This window comes from Pituophis catenifer, unplaced genomic scaffold (genome assembly GCF_029215685.1).
Source record: "Pituophis catenifer annectens isolate HBS135680 unplaced genomic scaffold, rPitCat1.0.hap2 SCAF_2, whole genome shotgun sequence".
NCBI lineage: Eukaryota > Metazoa > Chordata > Lepidosauria > Squamata > Colubridae > Pituophis > Pituophis catenifer.
Window position 1 is genome coordinate 182,187,936 of NW_027256882.1, and position 21,300 is coordinate 182,209,235.

General features: G+C 44.0%; 1 protein-coding gene across 4 annotated transcripts in view; it reads right to left on the reverse strand.

Moving 5' to 3' along the window:
• Positions 1–5,370: 5,370 nt before the first annotated feature.
• PLPPR2 (phospholipid phosphatase related 2) overlaps positions 5,371–21,300 on the reverse strand; it is a 33,097-nt gene continuing 17,167 nt past the window's right edge. For 2 of the 4 annotated variants that reach the window (XM_070935268.1, XM_070935267.1), the window contains exons 7-10: positions 21,095–21,271; positions 15,989–16,126; positions 13,472–13,590; positions 5,371–7,279 (exon numbers count right to left, since the gene is read on the reverse strand). In XM_070935268.1, the coding sequence (XP_070791369.1) occupies positions 7,174–7,279; positions 13,472–13,590; positions 15,989–16,126; positions 21,095–21,271 (540 nt within the window). In that variant the 3' untranslated portion in view covers positions 5,371–7,173. Of the gene's footprint in view, positions 7,280–7,783; positions 7,872–13,471; positions 13,591–15,988; positions 16,127–21,094; positions 21,272–21,300 lie in introns of all 4 variants that reach the window. The other 2 variants (XM_070935270.1, XM_070935269.1) reach the window with 2 other exon arrangements.

Here is a 21,300-nt window from a genome sequence, read left to right on the forward strand (position 1 = left end):
AGGCACCTACTATCTGGAACAAGCTCCCCCCGGAGATACGGAAGATCCTGGATCTGCATACTTTCCGTCGCGCGCTCAAGACTTTCCTATTTCATCAAGCTGGTCTGACCTAAGTCTTTCCCCTTTTTAAATGGGAATTTTAAATTTGGTTTTAAATTATTGGGGTTTTAAATTTGTTCAGCCAAATTATTTAATTTGTTTTAGTTTATTTTAAATTTTGTATCTATATGTTTTATTCTATGGCTGTTCACCGCCCTGAGTCCTTCGGGAGTAGGGCGGTATACAAATTCAATAAAATAAAATAAATAAATAAATAAAATATTTGTTTTTTGTTAGAGGAAAGAACATTTGTCATATAATGAGATTTTGAAAAATTTTTGAGAGCACGAAATGATTCTAACTGATCGAAACACTGCAATTGTTTGGAAGGATGATGTTTTTATGTTGTTTTTGTTTAAAAAATAAAAAACTTTTTGCAAAAAAAAAAAGATTCTTCTGGACTCTTTCTGGGTCAGATTAGGTAGAAGCTGTGGCCTGATGAACATTTGCTCAGCTTTGACTGGAGCACCCATTAAAGCTGTTCCTGAGTTATCTTCTTGTGATTTCTAGATTACATTACTGTGACTTGCTCTACAGTGATCTGTCCTTAAAGATTACTTGGTACAAAATACAATTACTGGTATATGTATAGTAACAGGAATGTTCCAACAATGTCACATAATATCAGTACTTCAGGAGCTGTACTAGTTGCCAGTTTCTTTCTGAGTGCAATTCAAGGAGCAGATAACAAACTAGTTATCTAGGTGGAGGTCAGCATCCTTATTAACATTCAGAAACCTAACCAAGTCTGAGTAGTTTTTTTAAGTGGGCATTTTGTGGATACAATGAGTATCCACCTGAGATCTGAATGCTTTGCGAATACTCCAGACAAGTAGCACACCCAGAAGTACTAACTCTAACTTTATTGTAAAGCTCATCATCATTGACATCCTTCAGTCGCAAGAGACTATGGTATCGTGCTCTGGAAAGAGGTCCTAAAACAGCATCTAGTGTGACTAAAAAAGCCAGTTTGAGAGTTGCAATCCCTTCCACACTGAGGGCAGATACATTCTGTCCCCTGCCCGGCCCTCAGATTTCGCTGGTTCCAGGACTGCCTCTTTGCCTCAGCCTGCCGAACAAGTGTCTCTTCAAATTGGAGAAGGCCATCCTGTGTCTTTAGCCTCCAAGCTGAATGATCGGAGGTCAAGGTTTCCCAATTGTTAATATCCATTCCCAGGGCCTTTAGGTCCCTCTTGCAGATATATTGCAGCTGTGGTCTCCCTCTGAGACGCTTTCCCTGCACTAATTCTCCATACAGGAGATCTTTCGGAATCTGACCATCAGCCATTCTCATGACATGCCCCAGCCAGCATAGACGTCACTGTTTCAATAGTGTATACATGCTAGAAATTCCAGCACATTCCAAGACTGCGCTATTTGGAACTTTGTCCTGCCAGGTGATGCCAAGAATTCGTCAGAGACAGTGCATATGAAAGGTGTTCAACTTTCTCTCCTGCCGTGCGTAAAGGGTCCAAGACTCACTGCAGTACAAGAGTGTGCTCAGGATGCAGGCTCTATAGACCTGGATCTTTGTATCTTCCGTCAGTTTCTTATTAAGCCATACTCTCTTTGTAAGTCTGGAAAATGTGGTGGCCGCTTTACCAATACATTTATTCAGCTCAATATCTAAAGAGAGAGTGTCAGAGATAGTTGAGCTGAGGTACACAAAGTCATGGACGACCTCCAGTTCTTGTGCAGAGATTGTAATACAGGGAGGTGAATCTATGTCCTGACCCAGGACTTGTGCTTTTTTCAGGCTGATTGTTAGTCCAAAGTCTTGGCAGGCCTTGCTAAAACTGCCCATAAGTTGTTGAAGAGCTTCAGCAGAGTGAGCAGGGATGGCATCATCATCAGCGAAGAGGAAATCCCGTAAGCATTTCAGCTGGACTTTAGACTTTGCTCTCAATCTAGAGAGATTAAAGAGTTTTCCATCTGATCTGATCCGGAGGTAAATACCCTCTGTTGTAGTTCCAAAAACATGTTTCAGCATGACAGCAAAAAAGATCCTGAATAAAGTTGGCGCGAGGACACAGCCCTGCTTCACTCCACTTCGAATATCAAAGAAATCTGATGTTAAGCCATCAAAACTACAGAGCCCTTCATTTCCTCATGAAAGGACCTGATGATATTGAGGAGCTGAGGTGGACATCCAATCTTGGGGAGAATTTTATAAAGGCTAACCAAGTCAAAAGCCTTTGTAAGATCTATGAAGGCTACGAAAAGTGGCTGTCTTTGTTCCCTGCATTTCTCCTGCAACTGTCTAAGGGAAAATACCATGTCAATAGTGGACCTGTTGGCTCGAAATCCACAGTGAGATTCTGGATAGACTCCCTCTGCAAGCACCTGGAGCCTCTTCAGTATGACACGGGCAAGCCGCTTCCCTACAACACTAAGAAGAGAGATGCCACAGTAGTTGTTACAGTTACCCCTGTCACCTTTGTTCTTGTACAGTGTGACGATATTTGCATCCTTCATGTCCTGTGGTTCTCCACCTTCCCTCCAACAAAGACAGAAGATTTCATGCAGTTCAGTGGGGATGTTCTCTTTGCAGCACTTCAGAACTTCAGCAGGGATGTTATCTTTCCCGGGTGCCTTGCCAGAGGCAAGGGAATCCAGGGCCCCATTTAGTTCTTCTAAAGTTGGTTCACTGTCAAGCTCCTCCAAGGCAGGCAGGCACCCAATGTTATTTAATGCTTCTTCAGTTACCACATTTTCTCTGGAATATAACTCAGGGTAGTGCTGCACCCAGCATGCCATCTGCTGTGCTTGGTCCTGGATAACCTCACCTGTAGCAGACTTCAGAGGGGCAGATTTCTTCTGTGTTGGACCTAAGGCCTGCTTGATGCCATCACACATCCCCTTGACGTTGCCTGTGTCAGCTGCTATCTGGATCCGAGAGCAAAGCTGCAGCCAATAATCATTAGCACATCTCCTGGCAGTCTGTTGGACTTTGCTTCGAGCAGCTCACAGAAACTGTAGGTTGTGCTCACTGGAACAGGCTTTATATGCACTTAGAGCTCTCCTTTTTTCCTCAATCACTGGGGTCAACTCCTCTGAATGGGCTTCGAACCAATCTGCTGTCTTTCTGATCTCCTTATCAAATACTGACAAGGCGGTGTTATAAACAACATTCTTGAAATATTCCCATTGTTCAGATGCATTTATTTCAGCCGGGCCTGGGAGAGTTTCCTTGAGTGTTTGTGCAAATTCCTCCACTTTGCCCTGATTGCGGGTCTTGTTGATCTCAAATTGTAAAGCTACATTAACAGAAACTTGCAAGTCTGAAATTATATCTCTTCCCTTTCATATTGACAGTCCAAGAAACTAGGGAGGGTCCCTTCTGAGACATTTGTCACTCCCCTATTCTTTCTGTGGACTCAGCTGCCTTTTATCTGATCATAACGTAGTCTGTGGCTCTTCTTCCTATCTTCCAAGGTATTTCCACATATCATTACAGTGTGGGTGCTGTTTATTTTGTTTATTATTCCTAGAATTTATTATGATATGTGTGTATTTTTTATGTTTGCTGTTGTTATATAGCTTTTATAAACCACTTAGTTTCATTTGATTAAGCAGCATATAATCACTTATAATAAATAAGGAATGTGACTATTATAAAACTCTTCATAATTGTATGTACATATATGCATATATATATATACACACACAAAGAATTTATCTGTGCTGGCCCAGGAAACTACCTTACTAAAATGGACATGAAAAGTACTCACAATCAATCATTATTGCCATTTCTCAAGTCTGCACATACCCAGACCAATGACATGCACATAGCAGCCATAGTTCAGCAGATTCCTGGCACTAACTGCATATTGCTGCTATGGCACCTGCCTTTTGGAATTTCATTGTCTCCACACCCAAGATGAGACTTGCCCAGACCTTGCTGGCCTTTCATAAGGCATTAAAAACTGGGCTTTGCTGTCAAGCCTGGAACCTTGATAGCAGGGGTGGGCCTGTTGTCTGGTTATATTGATTATATGGTGTTTCTGAGTATTCTCAGCTGCTATTCTATGCTGTTTTATGTTTTAACACTAGCTGTTTTTCAGTTTGTTCTTATTTTGTTAGCAGCCCATAGTCATGTATGAGTTGGGTGGCTGTATAAATTTATTAAATAAATAAATATTGACATCTTAAGGCTGTTTCCCTGATAACAGCATGGAAATGATCTGCTATTGCTTCCTTCTTCCAGGAGTCGTTTGCTTCCCTAATCCAAACTGTATAATGACGTTCTCTGTGAGTCTCTCATCCAAATACATCTTCAGACCAACCCTGCTTAGTTTCCAAACCTGGACAAGATTGCACAGCTACGTCCTTGCTAAGAGATTGGACACAGCCATGGCTAGAGAGGGTCTCAGCAGGTAAGCAAAGTCAATGGGTAAGCTGGTAGGAGGTTACAAATGGCGACTGCATGATATCCTTGTTTAAGAACCCACAATGATTCACTTAACTATGGCAAGCAGGAATGTCAGAATTGCTGTTGCTAAATGGTGCAGTCAATAATGTCACACTTTATAACCATGTTGCTTATCTATAGGTATTCCAGTTCCAATTGCCATCATTGACAGAGAACTACCTATATATGGTAGGAATAATCTTGTATGTATACTCAGTGGGGTTTGTAATGATGCTGTTGTGTAGATGTGGGGACAAAGTAGATATTTTGTTTGTTGCAGGGGGTACTACAAGAGGTGGTGATGGCTACTGCTTTCGCTGGCTTCAAAATAGGATTGGATCAGTTCATGGAAGTCATGAGGATCGGTGGCTATTAGCCTTGATGGCAGTGACTTCCTCTGAAAGCCATCTGAGGGGAGATTAGTAGGCTTCCTGTGCAGTGGTTGGTCACTGTGAGAACAGACTACTGGACTAGATGAGCCAGGGGTTCCAATTCAGGACATTGCTGATGTTCTTATAGACACTTCAATTAGATATTTCTCAAATCTGTTGCCAGCCCTGAAGATAGCTATGGTGTTTTCAGGTCACCATGAGAACAGAGCCACTGAGAAAGAAACTTGCCTGTGACTATCTAGGAAACTCATACCTATACAAGGCTTTGGAACTAATTCCACAGTTGTGTGTAAAAAAATAACATGTTTAGTAGATCTCATTTATTACAGTATATCACTTAGCCTGAAAATAACATGGTCTCATTTGGGATTAGATGCTTTTATCTGATTTCACATTAACATTTCTTCATTTTGTTTGTGCCATTTACTAGAACTCTTCCTCAAATGAAGGACACTGTGAAGCAAGACAGATTGTTAAACAGAAATTTATTAAAATAGATTTTGGAAAGATGTGGGAAGTTCTTCACTGAGCACAGTGGGGGCAGTGCACTCTGCCAATTTTTCCAAGCAACTGCCCACCCATCCCTGTGCTACACCCAGAAGGTGCCATGCAGCTGACCAGCAACTGTGTAGCAGAGACAATAACAATTATCAGCACCAGGAAGAGTAGTAGGGAAAGTGAGAAAAAGGCAGCCTTTCCTAATCTGGAACAATTCCCATCTTTAATTTCCATCTTTATGGAAATAATGCTCAATAAAGTTGGATTTCACTGATGGAGTAATGGAAATATAAAGGATCTCCAATTATTTTTTGGAGGACATGGGAGGTATTATCATCCCCTTCGGCAGAACTGTGTGGAATAATGATCATCTGCCAAGCAGCTGCAACAACTATTATTGAGCATGGTGGGTGAGTCAAGAAAGTGAAGCTGAAATTGTGAGGAATCACATTGTGATTTTAAACTAGAACAAGGTTAGCAATAAGTCATGGCTTCCTATATGGCATTGTTTGGAAATGTATGGTAGTTTTGAAAATCTCTACTCATTGAAAGTAACTACAGTGGAATAAGATTGACATCTATTTCTCTTGCAATGAAAACATATCCCTAAAACAACAATGGAATAGAAATTCAGCTCTGTTGAAAGCTTCCCCCCTCCCCCAGCATGCAAATGGCTCCAGATTCAACTAGGGTGTGTCTACTGGGAACAAATGATCAAGGTTCAGAGCTGATGAAACTGTATGTTTAAAATGTTTTCACATTGAGCTCCCGAAATACTCTAGGATAACACCCTGGAAAGCAGCAATAATTGACTCTAGGGAGAATCCATTTGAGCTGGAGTGTTATTGCTTGTTTCTGATGACTAAGCTCAGAAGAAAGTTTTGTGGATCATGTGTAGTTTACTTTTCTTCAGCCAACCTTTGCTATGAAGTCATCATATGAAGCTGAGCATGGATCTAAACCATAATCTAGTCTTTCTAATGACATGTATCTTCTCATGTATCTCCTTGGACCAAGATCCTTCCAATGTTAGCTGAAAGTTCTTCTTCATCAAAGGCCATATCTTGAGACCAGATTATTTACTTTTATAACAAGGTTTATTGATTATAGCTCAATCAAAAAGGTGTCAAAACTGCCTATAGTGGACAGCCCTAAGATTTTGAGTAAAGTCTTATTTGCTTGATTTCTGGTCTTCAAATAGAGTATTAGCTACCATAATGATTAATTAATAATTTTTCTGACTATTCAAGTCAGAATATTAAAGTTTGCAAATTTAATTTTAAACTTCTCTTTTTAAAACCCCCGCCATCAAAACCACCTCTCTTGGTCAAATGTGCCTTCTTCAGACTCACAGGGTTATTTCCCAAAATGGAGCTATTTATTTGGAAATCACACCTAACTTTTTTCTTAAAGAATCAGCAGTAAAGGAAAGAATGCCTTATCAGATTCCAAAGATTCCAAATTCCCAAAAGAACCTTGTCAAAGCAAGCTGTGATCAAAATCCCAAGAGCTCATTCTTAGAGAAGAAGTTCAGTTAGTAACAGAACTGGTGAATGGCATCAGACCAACTGAAAAAGTGATGTGATTTTATTTTTACCCTTATTTTCCCTCCCCAATCTATGCTGCACACTCATATCATAGAACCAGAACTATGTTATGACAACTAACAAACCTGATTCCGGGAAAGTCCAAGAAATAGGTTGGGAAATGGAGAGTATGAGGTTAGAGCCCCCCCCCCAAGATCTAGCTTCATATCAGGAATGCTTTCTTAGGTCAGACTTCACTTGTGACCGACCGGGAGGGAATGAGGACATCTGGGGTGGAGGGGAAGAGACAATGTTGAGAATCAGGTGGCCTCTGTGAACACAGCTCCGTGATTCTGGAATAGAGGAAGGGAGGGGAGAAGGGAGTGAGTATGTCAGAATGGACTTAAAATACAGGAACAAACTCTACAGATCAAAATTACAGAGTATTGGAACTCAAGCTTTAGAATTCTTCAGCAAAGCCTTCAGCTGAGTCCCAGCAAACAGGGGAAAGCCAACTGTCACCTTTTTCCATCTTTAACTTCTTAGGCAAAATCAAATATCAACCAACTTTAAAATATTCTCTTTTTATGTTTATGGTTCCATGTGTGTGTTTTAAAAGAGCAGATCTCTAGTAGTCATGACTGTAAGCCAAGGTATTTAACTTTTCATTACATGGGCAAGGCTTTTTGCTGATGAGTTTGAATTATCGGGTTCAAGAGAGGATTTCCTTGTCTCTTCTTATACCACTTAACCATATATCTCACTTAAAAAAAGACTTGAACAATGGAATACTGTATCCTGGTGTAAACAAAACCAGTGAGCAGAACAGCACAGCAACACAGAAAGCAAAGACTTACATCACAATCCTATGTGTGTTTATTCAGAAGCAAGTTCCATTTTGTTCAGTGGGACTTAGGCCCCTGAAAATGTGCACAGGACTGCAACCTAAATGTGGAAATTAAGCTGTCAGTGCAAATTTTCCCAGCAGGCACAAGTCATTATCATCTCAGAATCTCCATACCTAGTAGCAATAGCTAGGATATTTTGCACAGAACTACTCACACAAATACATTGAAACCAGTGGATTCCTCTAAAATGTGTGCCTTTTTACAAGAGTCCAATCTGTCATTGGTGAGCCATAAAATGTTTCAGGTTGGTGGTTGAGCACAGAGAGGGACCTTCTGGTAGTGGAGTGGGTGGGCAGATGGGTGGATGGAGAGGAAGGGATGTTGTTGTTGTTGTTGTTGTTGTTGTTGTTGTTGTTGTTATTATTATTATTATTATTATTATTATTATTATTATTATTAATTAAATTTTTATACCGCCCTTCTCCCGAAGGACTCAGGGCGGTGAACAGCCAAGATTAAAATACATACAATATGAAAATTAAAATAATTTAAAACATGATTAAATTAATTTGGCTTCCCCAATTTAAAACCCCTTACCCATAAAATTAACCAGTTAAAACTTTTAAGCCAGCCCAGCTTGCTGAAATAGAAAAATCTTCAGGGCCCGGCAGAAAGTACGGAGGTCCGGGATCAGTCGTATCTCTGGGGGTAGCTCGTTCCAGAGGGCGGCTGCCCCCACAGAGAAGGCTCTCCCCCTGGGGGCCGCCAGTCGACATTGCTTGACCGACGGCACCCTGAGGAGACCCTCTCTGTGGGAGCGTATTGGCCGGTGGGAGGTTATCGGTGGCAGAACGTGGTTCGTAGATACCTGGGCCCTAAGCCATCGAGCGCTTTAAAGGTGAGAACCAATACATTGAAGTGCACCCGGAAGACCACCGGGAGCCAGTGCAGCTCACGCAGGAGAGGTGTTACATGGGAGCGCCATGTCGCCCCACAATCACCCGCACGGCCGCATTCTGGACCAGCTGGAGCCTCCGGGTGCTCCTCAAGCGGAGCCCCATGTAGAGAGCATTACAGTAGTCCAGGTGGGAAGTAACAAGGGTGTGAGTGACCGTGCATAAGGAGTCCCGATCCAGAAAGGGGCGCAACTGGCGTATCAGGCAAACCTGATAAAAAGCCCCCCTGGCCACGGCTGTTATATGCTTTTCTAAAGACAGCCATACATCCAGGAGGACGCCCAAGTTACGAACCCTCTCTGTGGGGGCCAATGACTCGTCCCCTATAGCCAGCGATGACACCAGCTGGCTATATCAGGACCCTGGCAACCACAGCCACTCGGTCTTGGAAGGGTTGAGTCGGAGCCTGTTCCTCCCCATCCAGACCCGCACGGCCTCCAGGCACCGGGACATCACTTCAAGGGCATCATTGGGGTGCTCTGGGGTGGAGATGTACAGCTGAGTGTCATCAACGTACAGATGGCACTGCACCCCAAAACCATGGATGATCTCACCCAGCGGCTTCACATAAATGTTGAACAGGAGAGGCGAGAGGACCGACCCTGTGGCACCCCACAAACAAGGCGCCTTGAGGTCGATCTCTGCCCTCCTGCCAACACAGACTGCGACCGGTCGGAGAGATAGGAGGAGAACCACCGTAACACGGTGCCTCCCACTCCCAACTCCTCCAGCTGGCGCAGCATGATACCATGGTCGATGGTATCAAAAGCCGCTGAGAGGTCTAATAGGACCAGAACAGAGGAGCAACCCCTGTCCTGAGCCCTCCAGAGATCATCAACCAATGCGACCAATGCCGTTTCTCTGCTGTACCCAGACCTGAAGACGGACTGGAATGGATCTAGATAGACAGTTTCATCCAGGTACTGCGGGAGCTGTTGCGCCACCACACTCTCAACAACCTTCGCCACAAAGCGAAGGTTGGAGACTGGACGATAGTGTGCCAAAACAGCCAGATCCAGAGAGGGCTTCTTGAGGAGGGGCCTCACCACCACCTCTTTCAAGGCAGGAGGCAGAAAACCCTCACTCAAAGAAGCGTTTATAATCCCCTGGAGCCAGCCTCGTCTAACCTCCCGGGTAGCCAGCACCAGCCAGGAGGGACACGGGTCCAATAAACATGTGGTAGCGTTCAACCTCCCCAGCATCCTGTCCACGTTCTCAGGAGTCACAGGGTCAAACTCATCCCAGATAACATTCTCAAGACCCGCCTCAGACATCCCACCTGAACCCACCCAGTCAAAGTCCAAGCCTTCCCGAATTTGAGCGATTTTATTGTGCAGATACTGCGGAAAATCCTCAGCTCGCTCTTGCAAGGGGTCTTCCCGTGCTCCCAGGTGGAGAAGGGAGCAGGTCACCCTAAACAGGGCAGCTGGGCGGTTATCTGCCGACGCAATAAGAGCGGAAAAGTAATTACACTTTGCCGCTTTTATCGCCACTAAGTAGGTCTTAATATGAGACCTCACCAGTGTTCGGTCAGATTCGGAATGACTAGCCCTCCAACCGCTCTCTAGGCGTCTTTTCCGGCGCTTCATCTCCCTCAGCTCCTCGGAGAACCAAGGAGCTGGGCAGGTTCGACGCCGGGTCAGAGGCTGCAGAGGCACGACCCGGTCCAAAGCACCAGCGGCCGCTCTATCCCAGGCGGCCACCAGGTCTTCAGTCAAGTCGTGAGCCAGAGTCTCAGGAAATGGCCCAAGCTCCATCTGGAACCTATCAGGATCCATCAGGCGCCTGGGGTGGAACCACCTAATCGGTTCTGCATCCCTGCGGTGGGGTGTGGCAGTCAGAAAGTCAAGCCTAAGGAGGGAATGGTCTTACCATGACAAGGGTTCGATGGCTATGTCCCCTGTATCTAGGCCATTCAACCACTGACCAGAGACAAAAACCAAGTCCAGAGTGTGTCCTCCCGTGTGAGTAGGGCCATGAATTAACTGGGTCAGGTTCATTGCTGTCATGGCTGTCATGGAAGCCATGAACTCCTGAGCCACCTCAGACGTTTCACCGATGGACGGCAGGTTGAAATCCCCCATGACCAAAACCCTGGGGGTATCAACCGCCACCCCGGCTATTACGTTGAGGAGCTCGGGCAGGGCCACTGCCACGCGACAGGGAGTCAGGTATGTAATCAGCAAGCCCACCTGCATCCCATGACCCCACTTCACAAGGAGAGACTCACATCCGGCTATCTGAGGTACAGTCAAGACCTTCCTTTATAATAACCGCCACTCCCCCACCCCTACCCTGGGCCCTCGGCTGATGAAATGCGCAGAAACCTGGTGGGCACATCTCGACAAGGGGGACCCCCCCTGGCCCAGCCAGGTCTCTGTAATGCCCGCCAGGTCCGCTCCCCCCTCCTGAATCAGCTCGCAAATGAGGGGGGCTTTGTTAACCACGGACCTGGCATTGCACAGCATCAGCCTAAGGCTCAGGCTCTGAGGCTCTGGACAACCCAGGGAACGAGAAGAGCATTGGGGATACGCACCCGAAGACAGCGGGTACATGCCCCCGCAACACAATATGCCCCCCTGCTCCCGCCATATCTGCCCATTCCACCCACAGTGCTGATGGAATCGCCCTCTTCACTACCAACACTAACCCCCTCAACTCCCCACTCCACACCTCCCATGACGCGACCCTGTACCGGGCCTGGCCTCCCCCTTAACAGAACACCCTCCCCACACCCCTCCCTCGCCGAACAACCCTCCCCCCAAAAAAACCCTAAAAAGATTGACTAACAACAATGTTGATCTCCTGCCCTGCTTTTTCTTCTGTGTAGGTTTCCAGTGCTTAAACCAAATGCTGAAGAATGGCAGGCACTCCTGCTTTTATGGTGTCCCCTCTGCCTTAAATGGTTAAGGGGAAAGGATGATGTGGCCAGAGCAAGAGGACATCTTTAATCTGGGGAAGGTGCCAAGTGGACTGCATAGAATCACAGAATGTATGAAATGTTGCCAGAGTTCTTGCTGTATGCAGTTCATCACACCCAGCATTTTCTCAGGGAAGAATGCCCCCTTCATCAACATTTTAACATTTTATTTATAACTACAAACTTCAATTCTGTTCTGCACAATTGGAAAGCTCTCTGACAGTTCATACCAGAGGCAAAACAGTAAAACAAAACGATAAATGAATTAAATAACAACAGAAGAAGAGCAGAGGACAATACATTGCTATTCAAACAAGTAGGTATCTGATGGGTTGGCATTTCTGGAACCAATTCTCTTAATGCTGTAATATGCATTACATGAAATACTGTAGTAGTAGGCATAAACTGGAAACTATCTAAAAACTTTTGGGATATGTCAAGTTGCAATCTGGCTCAACTACAGTATCAGGAAGACCAGAAATCATTACTTCTAACAAGGCACAATATTTTCTTATCGTATCAAAGAGGCTGGGACAACTTAAATGGGCAATAAAATTGCACAGAAAACTTTTATATTATACTACTTCAGGGGACAATTTTAATTCATCCCGTTTTCATTCTACCTTGTAACTAGCTGTTTCTTATGCATAAACTCAGGTCAAAACTATTTAAAATGCACCTCAAGAAAAGGAAAGTATTATACTGTATTTGCAACAAAATGTTTGATGGTTCTATGATCATGCCCCAATATCTTAGCAATTTCAAGAGTGCTGCATCTCTCTGAAAGACCTTTTACAATTTTTGACTTTTCAGAATCAGTTAAATCTCTTTTTTTGGCCCTTTTTGCCTGCCTAATAATTATGCCCACCTTGATATAGAGCAGTGTTGGTGAATCTTTTCAGCACCGAGTGCCAAAACAGGACTGTGCGCACACACACAGGGGAGCACCGGAAACCGGAAAACCTGCTCCCAGGTGCACGTCTGCAGGAGTGCTGGAAACCGTAAGTGCAGTTCCCCGGCGGAACTGGTTTCCGGCATGCATGTGTGCAGCAGAAACTGGAAGCTCAGCTTCCTGGTGCGCACATGCATGCCAGGGAGCTGCTCTTCCAATTTCTGGCGCTCCCGCACACATGAAGACCAGCTAGCCGGCACCCAGAAATGATGATATGGTCAAAATACTCAGTTGCCTAATAATTGTGCACATAGTGTAGGCATGTCCCATCAATAGCTCTCTGATATTTCACTAAAAAGGTTGTTTAGTCCTAAGTAGGACCTTCCATATGTAAAGCATACAGCCTTCCAAAGAACTTCCTCTTTTTCTCAAAAGGCTCTAAGCACACAGCAGTAATAGTTGCCCTAAATATCTGAAGGACCCCAACAATATATAACATCAGCCTGTTGCACTGTGGCGAAAAAATGTGTCACTACATTAATACTGGGTAATGCTATTTACCTGCAGCACGACTAGTGTAAATTCAAAAGGGTCATGCTTTTTCCAGGTGAAACATTTCTATTTGATTTTGAATATTCTATACCACCCTACATTTCCTTTCCTATATTTAAATGGAATTGGTATCTGCAACTGCCAAAATTTCTGCTTGAACATCAGGATATCTGATCCAATTCTTCTGTACCATGACTTTTTGCCTGCTTCTGATATCCAACCATATGCCAATCCGAAGTATCCCTTCCTTCTCCTTTTTTTCCCCCATGATAGTTATTGCCTATGGCAACCCTCTGTGCCAACTTAATCTCCCCTGAGAGTAACCAAGGATACCTTGCAAGGGGTCAAGATAGACAGTTCTGGGAACAGGCACTTACTCATAGGGATGGGTCATTGCTGCACTGCCAGGTGCTGCCAAGTGTAGAGATCGTGCTAGCTGCCTTTCCAGACCTCTTGAGAGTAGTGTAGAAAACTCTTCTGGGGTGTCCCTCACCTGCTGCAGCCCCACTCCACCCAAGGGGGCAGCATCAGGGCAGGGCAGTGGAGGGGCAAGTCATGGTTAAATGGGAGAGAATGAGACAGAAATTAACATCATTAAATATTTACTATTCACATCCAAGTAGAAAGGGGAAAGAAATAAGTTGAAAACTTGTTTTCTTTAGGGAAAAATGTTAAAGCATTGGAATATTTGGAGTTGGGGAGAACGACGCTTTCAGAGATAGAAGAGCAAGAACTTCTATATTAAAAAGCTTCATAAAGCCACCGTGTTCATCATTTTATGCACAAAGAGAGAGAGGGGGGAGGGAGGGAGGGAGGGAGAGAGAGAGAGAGGGAGAGAGAGAGAGAGAGAGAGAGGGAGAGAGTGCATTCATTACTGGAAAAAGATCTATCAGTCTACACTGAATCTAAAAGTTCCAGATGATTTTCATAAAGTTATCACTGATTGAAACCAAAAGTGCTAATGGAAGTTTGTTGCCTGATCAGAGGCTTAAACATCTATGACAGGGAAAAGCAGCATGTGGAAGAAATGGTTTTGGAGATAATTGAAGAACAACCTAGTGTGAAGGGCTAGTCTGAGCATCGCTCCACAGTATTTTGTGCTAATGAAGATCTTGGTCATCCCAGCCTTCTCTTTCTCTTCCTTCTGTCAGAAGCTGACTCTCCCTGCTGCTGGGAGAGGCTCTTTTGATCCTTCATGTTCTTTCATTCTGCTAACTGTTTTCAGCAGAATAAATACAAAATACCTGGGCCCAAAGGCTAAGTTCTTCCTACGCTTATTCCCTTAATTGCCTGATAACAATTCCCTCTATGCATCAATTTCAGCACTAACTCCACAATTTAAAAAATTCTGTTGCCTTGAGATTGGGAGCAGGATGCCCACAAAGGTCTTCCAACAGAGATCATGGTCAGAGATGTCCTATTGAATCTTGCACTGAGCAGAGTATTTCTAAAGCCTATTAGATCTATGGTTTTATTATTTATACAACAAAGGTTTTGTTTTTGTTTTTTTAAAAAAAAAGAAAAACAAACAGGCTAGAATGTTTTCAAAAGAGGGAAGCATGGGGACTTGCTATTCATCAGTAGAAAGAACATTCTAAGAATAGAGCTCAAGAGAGCCAGTCTGGTGTAGTGGTTAAGGCATCAGGCTACAATCCAGGGAGCTGAGAGTTCTAATCCCACTTGAGGCAGAAAGCCAGCTGCGTGATCTTAGGCCAGTCACTCTTTCTCAGTTCTAGGAAGGAGGCAATGGCAAACTACTTCTAAAAAACCTTGCCATGAATACTGCAATTACTTGCCAAGACAATCGTTAGGAATCAAAAGGCTGACTCCAAGGCACACACACACAAAAAGGGAAGGAGGCAGAATTTAGGAATAGCTGAATGGAAAAAAAGCAAAAAGCCTAAGATGCTCCATAAGAATAGATGATCAGAATTCACTAGAGCACAGGGATTACAAGAGCTCTTCTGGACAGTACGGTAGAAATCAAGTTTCTCTGAAAGATTAAGTGGGAGCCTTGTACAAGAAAATACCAAAACACATGCAATCATATTTTTGTTCATTCACAGAGTTGTTGTTTAAAAGCTTACAATCCTTAATGTGATTGTCCACTTTAAAGCTCAAAACAGATGACTAGCCTCCTGTGTGACTGTTGGCATTTATTTGTGAATAGTGAGATTCATCAAGTTTTAGATATGTCCCTGTGACAAAACAGTGGTCCCACTGCAGAGGAACAATGGCTGCTCAGTCTTTCCCCAGAGATCTGTGCAGTGATGTGACAGCAGCACCTGGTTTTCATTAGCAATTTATGATGGGCATCCAAACATGAGCCACTTGACTTTCTAGCTTTTCCCTCTTTGAGTTCCCTTAATGCTCCCTCATTTTCCCTTCTGATGCCTAATCTGGAAGAGTTTTACATTTGTTAATTCAATCTGTATGGCCGCTCAACTCAAACAAGTGAGTCCAGATGGCAATGCTCCCTTAAAACCTCACTGGTGTCTGAAGAGAAGAAGGTGGGCTGGGAGAGGATCAGCCCCAACCTCAGATGCCGGCATCTCAGTTGAGCCTCCTGTTCATGATTGCCCTGCCTGGCACAAGGCCTAACAGCTAAATTAAATTTCCAGTTTAAATTCCCCATATCTTTGAAAATAGGATTTTCAGGAGAACAGAAGGAAATTTAAATGGCAGCTGGACCAACCTGTCCTCTTCTTGTCCCATAAATTGCTATGTAAACGCATTGAAGAGGTAGAAGAAGCCCACTAAAAGGCATTTTGCCTATTGCATCCTCAAATATGGTGCTAGCTATGCACGTGTATGTGTGGGTAGGTGTTTTTGATTAAAGAGAAAACTGAAGAAGAAGAGGAAACATGCAACAGTGCATCAGGAATATCTCTTACCTGAGCCACACTTAATTTGTTAAGGGAACTGTCAACACAGGGCAATCCCAAGACTGGAACACTGGGTAGATTTTCAGGTGGAGAAACTTCCTTGGCTGAGGATACAGGGCTTTGGAAATTGTTAACCACACATGTCACCTATCCAACAAAGAGAAGAAGAGCAGCATTAAAGGGCTCTTTTCCTGATTTCTGCCAACATAGTACTCTGCATCAGAAGGAACATTCAACGGAGCTTTGCAACCATTAACATAGTCTCTTATTTGGCCTTTCCCATTCCTTTTGCCAACTGCTTCTTGATCAATCCCAAATTTTTCTTCATTGACCTTTTTGTCTTGTTACGAGCATAAGCCATTAGGTCAGGACTCACTTTGGTATTCACTAGTATGGAGTGAATAGCTGGGCATAACAGAGGAACCACAAGCTGCCTTTTTATTGAAATGCAAAAAGGAATGAGGACAGAATGTTTATCTGAGCAGAGGGAAGTGATTGGTTGAACCTCTCAGCCATACGAAAGGGGGTAAAAAGTTATCTTGTGTTTTAGTAGGAACCAAGCTAGTTTACATTTCTATTACCCCAACTCAGAATAGCCACTTCTCTGAACTGTATTATGCTGTTCTCTGTAAATAAAATTTCAGTTGGTTTACTATGCACAAATGTATATAAAGAAAATTGCTTACAAATATGAAAAAAAATAGAGAAAAGTATTTGAAATATATATACACCACAGAAAATGTCTACAGTACAAACTTTAAGGGCTGTGAGACAGAGTCCTTGTGTGCTTTAAAGACTGCACAGAGTCCTCAGTTCCCATCTCACCTCTTGAGGAAAAGATAGATATTTTTTCTTCTGCAGAAGAGGAGGAGGAAGAGGAAGAGAGCAAGGACAAAGAGATGTTTGGAAAAAAGAGCTATACCACTCAATATTTTGTTGTTAGTTGCGAAGTCGTGTCTGACCCATCGCAACCCCATGGACAATGATAGCTTTAGTCAAATAAGAAATGGCCCCATTCATGTCTGCATTTGGGAAAATTATAACACAGTCATCAACACATCACAAACTAATGGATTAATATATTATATATTCAAGATGGATATTGGTTAATATTTATATGTATTTATATATTAGGGTGTAGGTATATACATATGTATGTATATAGTGTATCTATATGTGTGTTATGTATATATACACTTTTGAGAGCAGGCAACAGAATTTCATTTTTAATGTGTGCCAGAGTGCCCACAGGAAAAAAAATGACAATAAAAGTTATCTTATAAGGTAAGCTGCCCCTCAAGATTATCTTCCCTTAGAATAGCATCACTGGCGTGGTCTTTAAGTTTTAGCCCTTTGGTGCTGATAAAGGAATAGTTTTAGAAACTGCCTGATGACACACTGTATTTAAAAAGGAGGCTCTACCCTGCAAAACCTGGTAAAAAAGCTCCAAAAACAGCACTGCCACTATATAAAAGTTAAAAGAAGCAAAAAAAAAAAAAATAGTAAGAGAACACCTGTCTGATCTTGACGAATACAAATCACCAGGACCTGATGGACTACATCCCAGAGTTCTAAAGGAGCTGGCAGATGTCATCTCAGAACCACTGCACCACATCTTTCAAATATCCTGGAGCACCGGGGAATTACCACAGGACTGGAAAAGAGCTGATGTAGTTCCCATCCTTTAAAAATGGGGAAAAAACAGACCCAGGAAACTACAGACCAATCAGCCTAACGTCAATACCCAGGAAAATATTGGAAAAGATAATAAAAAAACAGATCTGCCAACCTCTAGAAATGAGTAAAGTAACAACTAGCAGTCAGCATGGGTTTGTTAAAAACAGATCATGCCAAACCAATCTTATTCCATTCTTCAACATAATGACTAAATTAGAAGACCAGCAAAATACTGTGGGCATAATATACTTAGCAGTAGTGGGTTCCAGTTACCTTTGCTACTGATTCAGAATTGGGAGCGTGCTTGTGCGTGGCGCTTCTGTGCATGCGCAGAACCTTCAGCGCATGGCAGAGCATCCATGATGACGTCCGGGCAGGTGGGCAGAGCCTCCCACCGCCACCACTACTGGTTCGCCCAAAACCCACCACTGATACTTAGACTTCAGCTAGGGATTCGACAAAGTAGACCACAACCTACTTCTTGGTAACCTAGGAAAAGGTGGGATAGATAGCATCACCACAATTTGGATTTGTAACTGGCTGACAAACAATACGCAATGAGTAGTCCTTAATGGGTCTATATCTATGTGGAGGGAAGTAAGCAGTGGGGTACCACAAGGTTCCATCTTAGGACCAGTACTCTTCAATATCTTCATAAACGACTTAGATGAAGGAATAGAAGGGGAACTCACCAAATTTGCAGATGATACTAAGCTGGCAGGAATAGCTAACACCGTAGAAGATAGGCTCAAGATCCAGATGGATCTTGACAGACTTGAACACTGGACCCTATCTAACAAAATGAAATTCAATGTAGAGAAATGTAAAGTTTTACATTTAGACAAGAAAAAACAAAAGTACACATATAGATTAGCTGAAACCAGGCTTAATATCAGTAACTGTCAGAGTGATCTTGGAGTCTTAGTGGACAACCAGCTAAATATGAGCCAGCAGTGTGCAGCAGCAGCCAAAAAAGCCAATGCAATCCTAAACTGCATTATTATTATTATTATTATTATTATTATTATTATTATTATTATTATTATTATTATTATTATATTTATTTATTTATTTATTTATTTATTTATTTATTTATTTATTTATTTATTTATTTATTTGATTTGTATACTGCCCTACTCCCGGAGGACTCAGGGCGGTGAACAGCCAAACAATAAAATACATAGATACAAAAAATTTAAAAAACCAGATAAAATCAAATTAAATAGTTTTGGCCCTGACAAATTAAAACACCCCAATAATTTAAAACAAATTAAAATTTACATATTAAAAAAGAGGGAAAGGATTAGGCCAAGCCCGCCTGGTGGAATAAAAAGGTCTTTACAGCGTGGCGGAAGGTGCGCAGGTCTGGGATCCTTTGTATCTCTGGGGGGAGCTCATTCCAGACAGTAGGTGCCTCCACAGAGAAGGCCCCCCCCCTAGGGACCGCCAGTCAACATTGTTTGGCTGACGGCACCCGGAGGAGTCCCTCTCTATGAGAGCGTACCGGCCGGTTGGAGGCTGTTTGTGGTAGTAGGCGGTCCCGTAAATAACCAGGTCTTAAGCCATGGAGCGCTCTAAAGGTGGTGACCAAAACCTTGAAGCGCACCCGGAAGACCACCAGGAGCCAGTGCAGCTCGCACGGCCGCACTCTGCGCCAGTTGGAGCCTCCGGGTGCTCCTCAAGGGGAGCCCCATGTAGAGAGCGTTACAATAGTCCAGGCGGGAAGTGACGAGGGCATGAGTGACTGTGTGTAGGGAGTCCCGATCCAGAAAGGGATGCAACTGGCAAATCAGGCGAACCTGATGAAAAATCCTCCCGGTCACGGCTGTCAAATGCTCTTCTAAAAACAGCCGTGAGTCCAGGAGGACACTCAAGTTGCGAACCCTCTCCGTGGGGGCCAATGATTCGCCCCCAATAGTCAGCGATGGCGTCAACTGACTATATTGGGACGTCGGAAACCACAGCCACTCGGTCTTGGATGGGTTGAGTCTGAGCCTGTTCCTCCCCATCCAGATCCGCATGGCCTCCAGACACTGGGACATCACTTCAAGGGCATCGTTGGGGTGGTCTGGGGTGGAGATGTACAGCTGGGTGTCATCAGTGTACTGGTGGTACTTCACCCCGAAACCACGGATGATCTCACCCAGTGGCTTTACATAAATGTTGAACAAAAGGGGCGAGAGGACCGACCCTTGTGGCACCCCACATATAAGGGGCCTTGGGGTCGACCTCTGCCCCCCTGCCAACACAGACTGCAACTGGTCAGAGAGAAAGGAGGAGAACCACCGCAGTACAGTGCCCCCTACCCCTAACTCTTCCAACCGGTGCAGCATGATACCATGGTCGATGGTATCAAAAGCCGCTGAGAGGTCTAACAGGACCAGGACAGAGGAGCACCCCCTGTCCCGAGCCCTCCAGAGATCATCTACCAACACGACCAATGCCGTTTCCGTGCTGTACCCCGGCCTGAAGCCCGACTGGAACGGATCCAGATATGTCGTTTCATCCAGGTGCTGGGGGAGCTGTTGCGCAACCACACTCTTGACAACCTTCGCCACAAAATGAAGGTTGGAGACCGGACGATAATTAACCAACATTGCCGGATCCAGGGAAGGCTTCTTGAGGAGAGGCCTCACCACCGCCTCTTTCAAGGCGGCAGGGAAGTCACCCTCACCCAACGAAGCATTAATGAAGGGATATAATCAAGTTCAAGTGAAGTACTCTTTAAAGCCTTAGTAAGACCACACCTAGAGTACTGCATCCAGTTTTGGTCACCACACTATAAAAAAGATGTTGAGACTCTAGAAAAAGTGCAGAAAAGAGCAACCAGGATGATTAGGGGACTGGAGACTAAAACATGAAGAACGGTTACAGGAACTCGGTATAGCTAGTCTAGTGAAGAGAAGGACCAGGGGAGACTTGATAGCAGTGTTCCAATATTTGAGGGGCTGCCACAGAGAGGAAAGGGTCAATCTATTTTCCGAAGTACTTGAAGGCCAGACAAGGAATAATGGATGGAAATTGACCAAGGAGAGATTCAACCTAGAAATAACAAGAAATTTTTTGACACTGAGAATGGAGCAGTTTACCTTCAGAAGTTGTGGGAGCTTCATCCCTGGAGGCTTTCAGGCACAGATTGGACTGCCATTTGTCGGAAATGGTATAGACTCTCCTGCTTGGGCAGGGGGTTGAACTAGATGACCTACAAGGTCCCTTCCAACTCATCTCATCTCATCTCATCTCATCTCATCTCATCTCATCTCATCTCATCTCATCTCATCTCATCTCATCTCATCTCATCTCATCTATATGACTGGAACGGCTTCTCCTTCCCAGAATAGTCCTGATGGTGGCTGAACGCTGAGAAGGAAGCCCTACCCTTTTCCCTCCCTTGAAGAGGCTGAGCAGTCAAGAAGCCCCCAAATACAGAACACTTACCAGAAAGATGGCAATAGCCCCACCAGTGAGGAACCCAGCCAGCACATCAGACCAATGGTTCCGGTACTCGGCCACACGCACCACACCCACCAAGAATGCTGGGCCGAGGAGTGCCAGGCACAGGGATGGCTTGGCCAAGCGGGAGCCCTTCAGCTGAAAAACCAGCGTGACATACATCTGTGGAAATGGAAGAACAGCATAGGAGA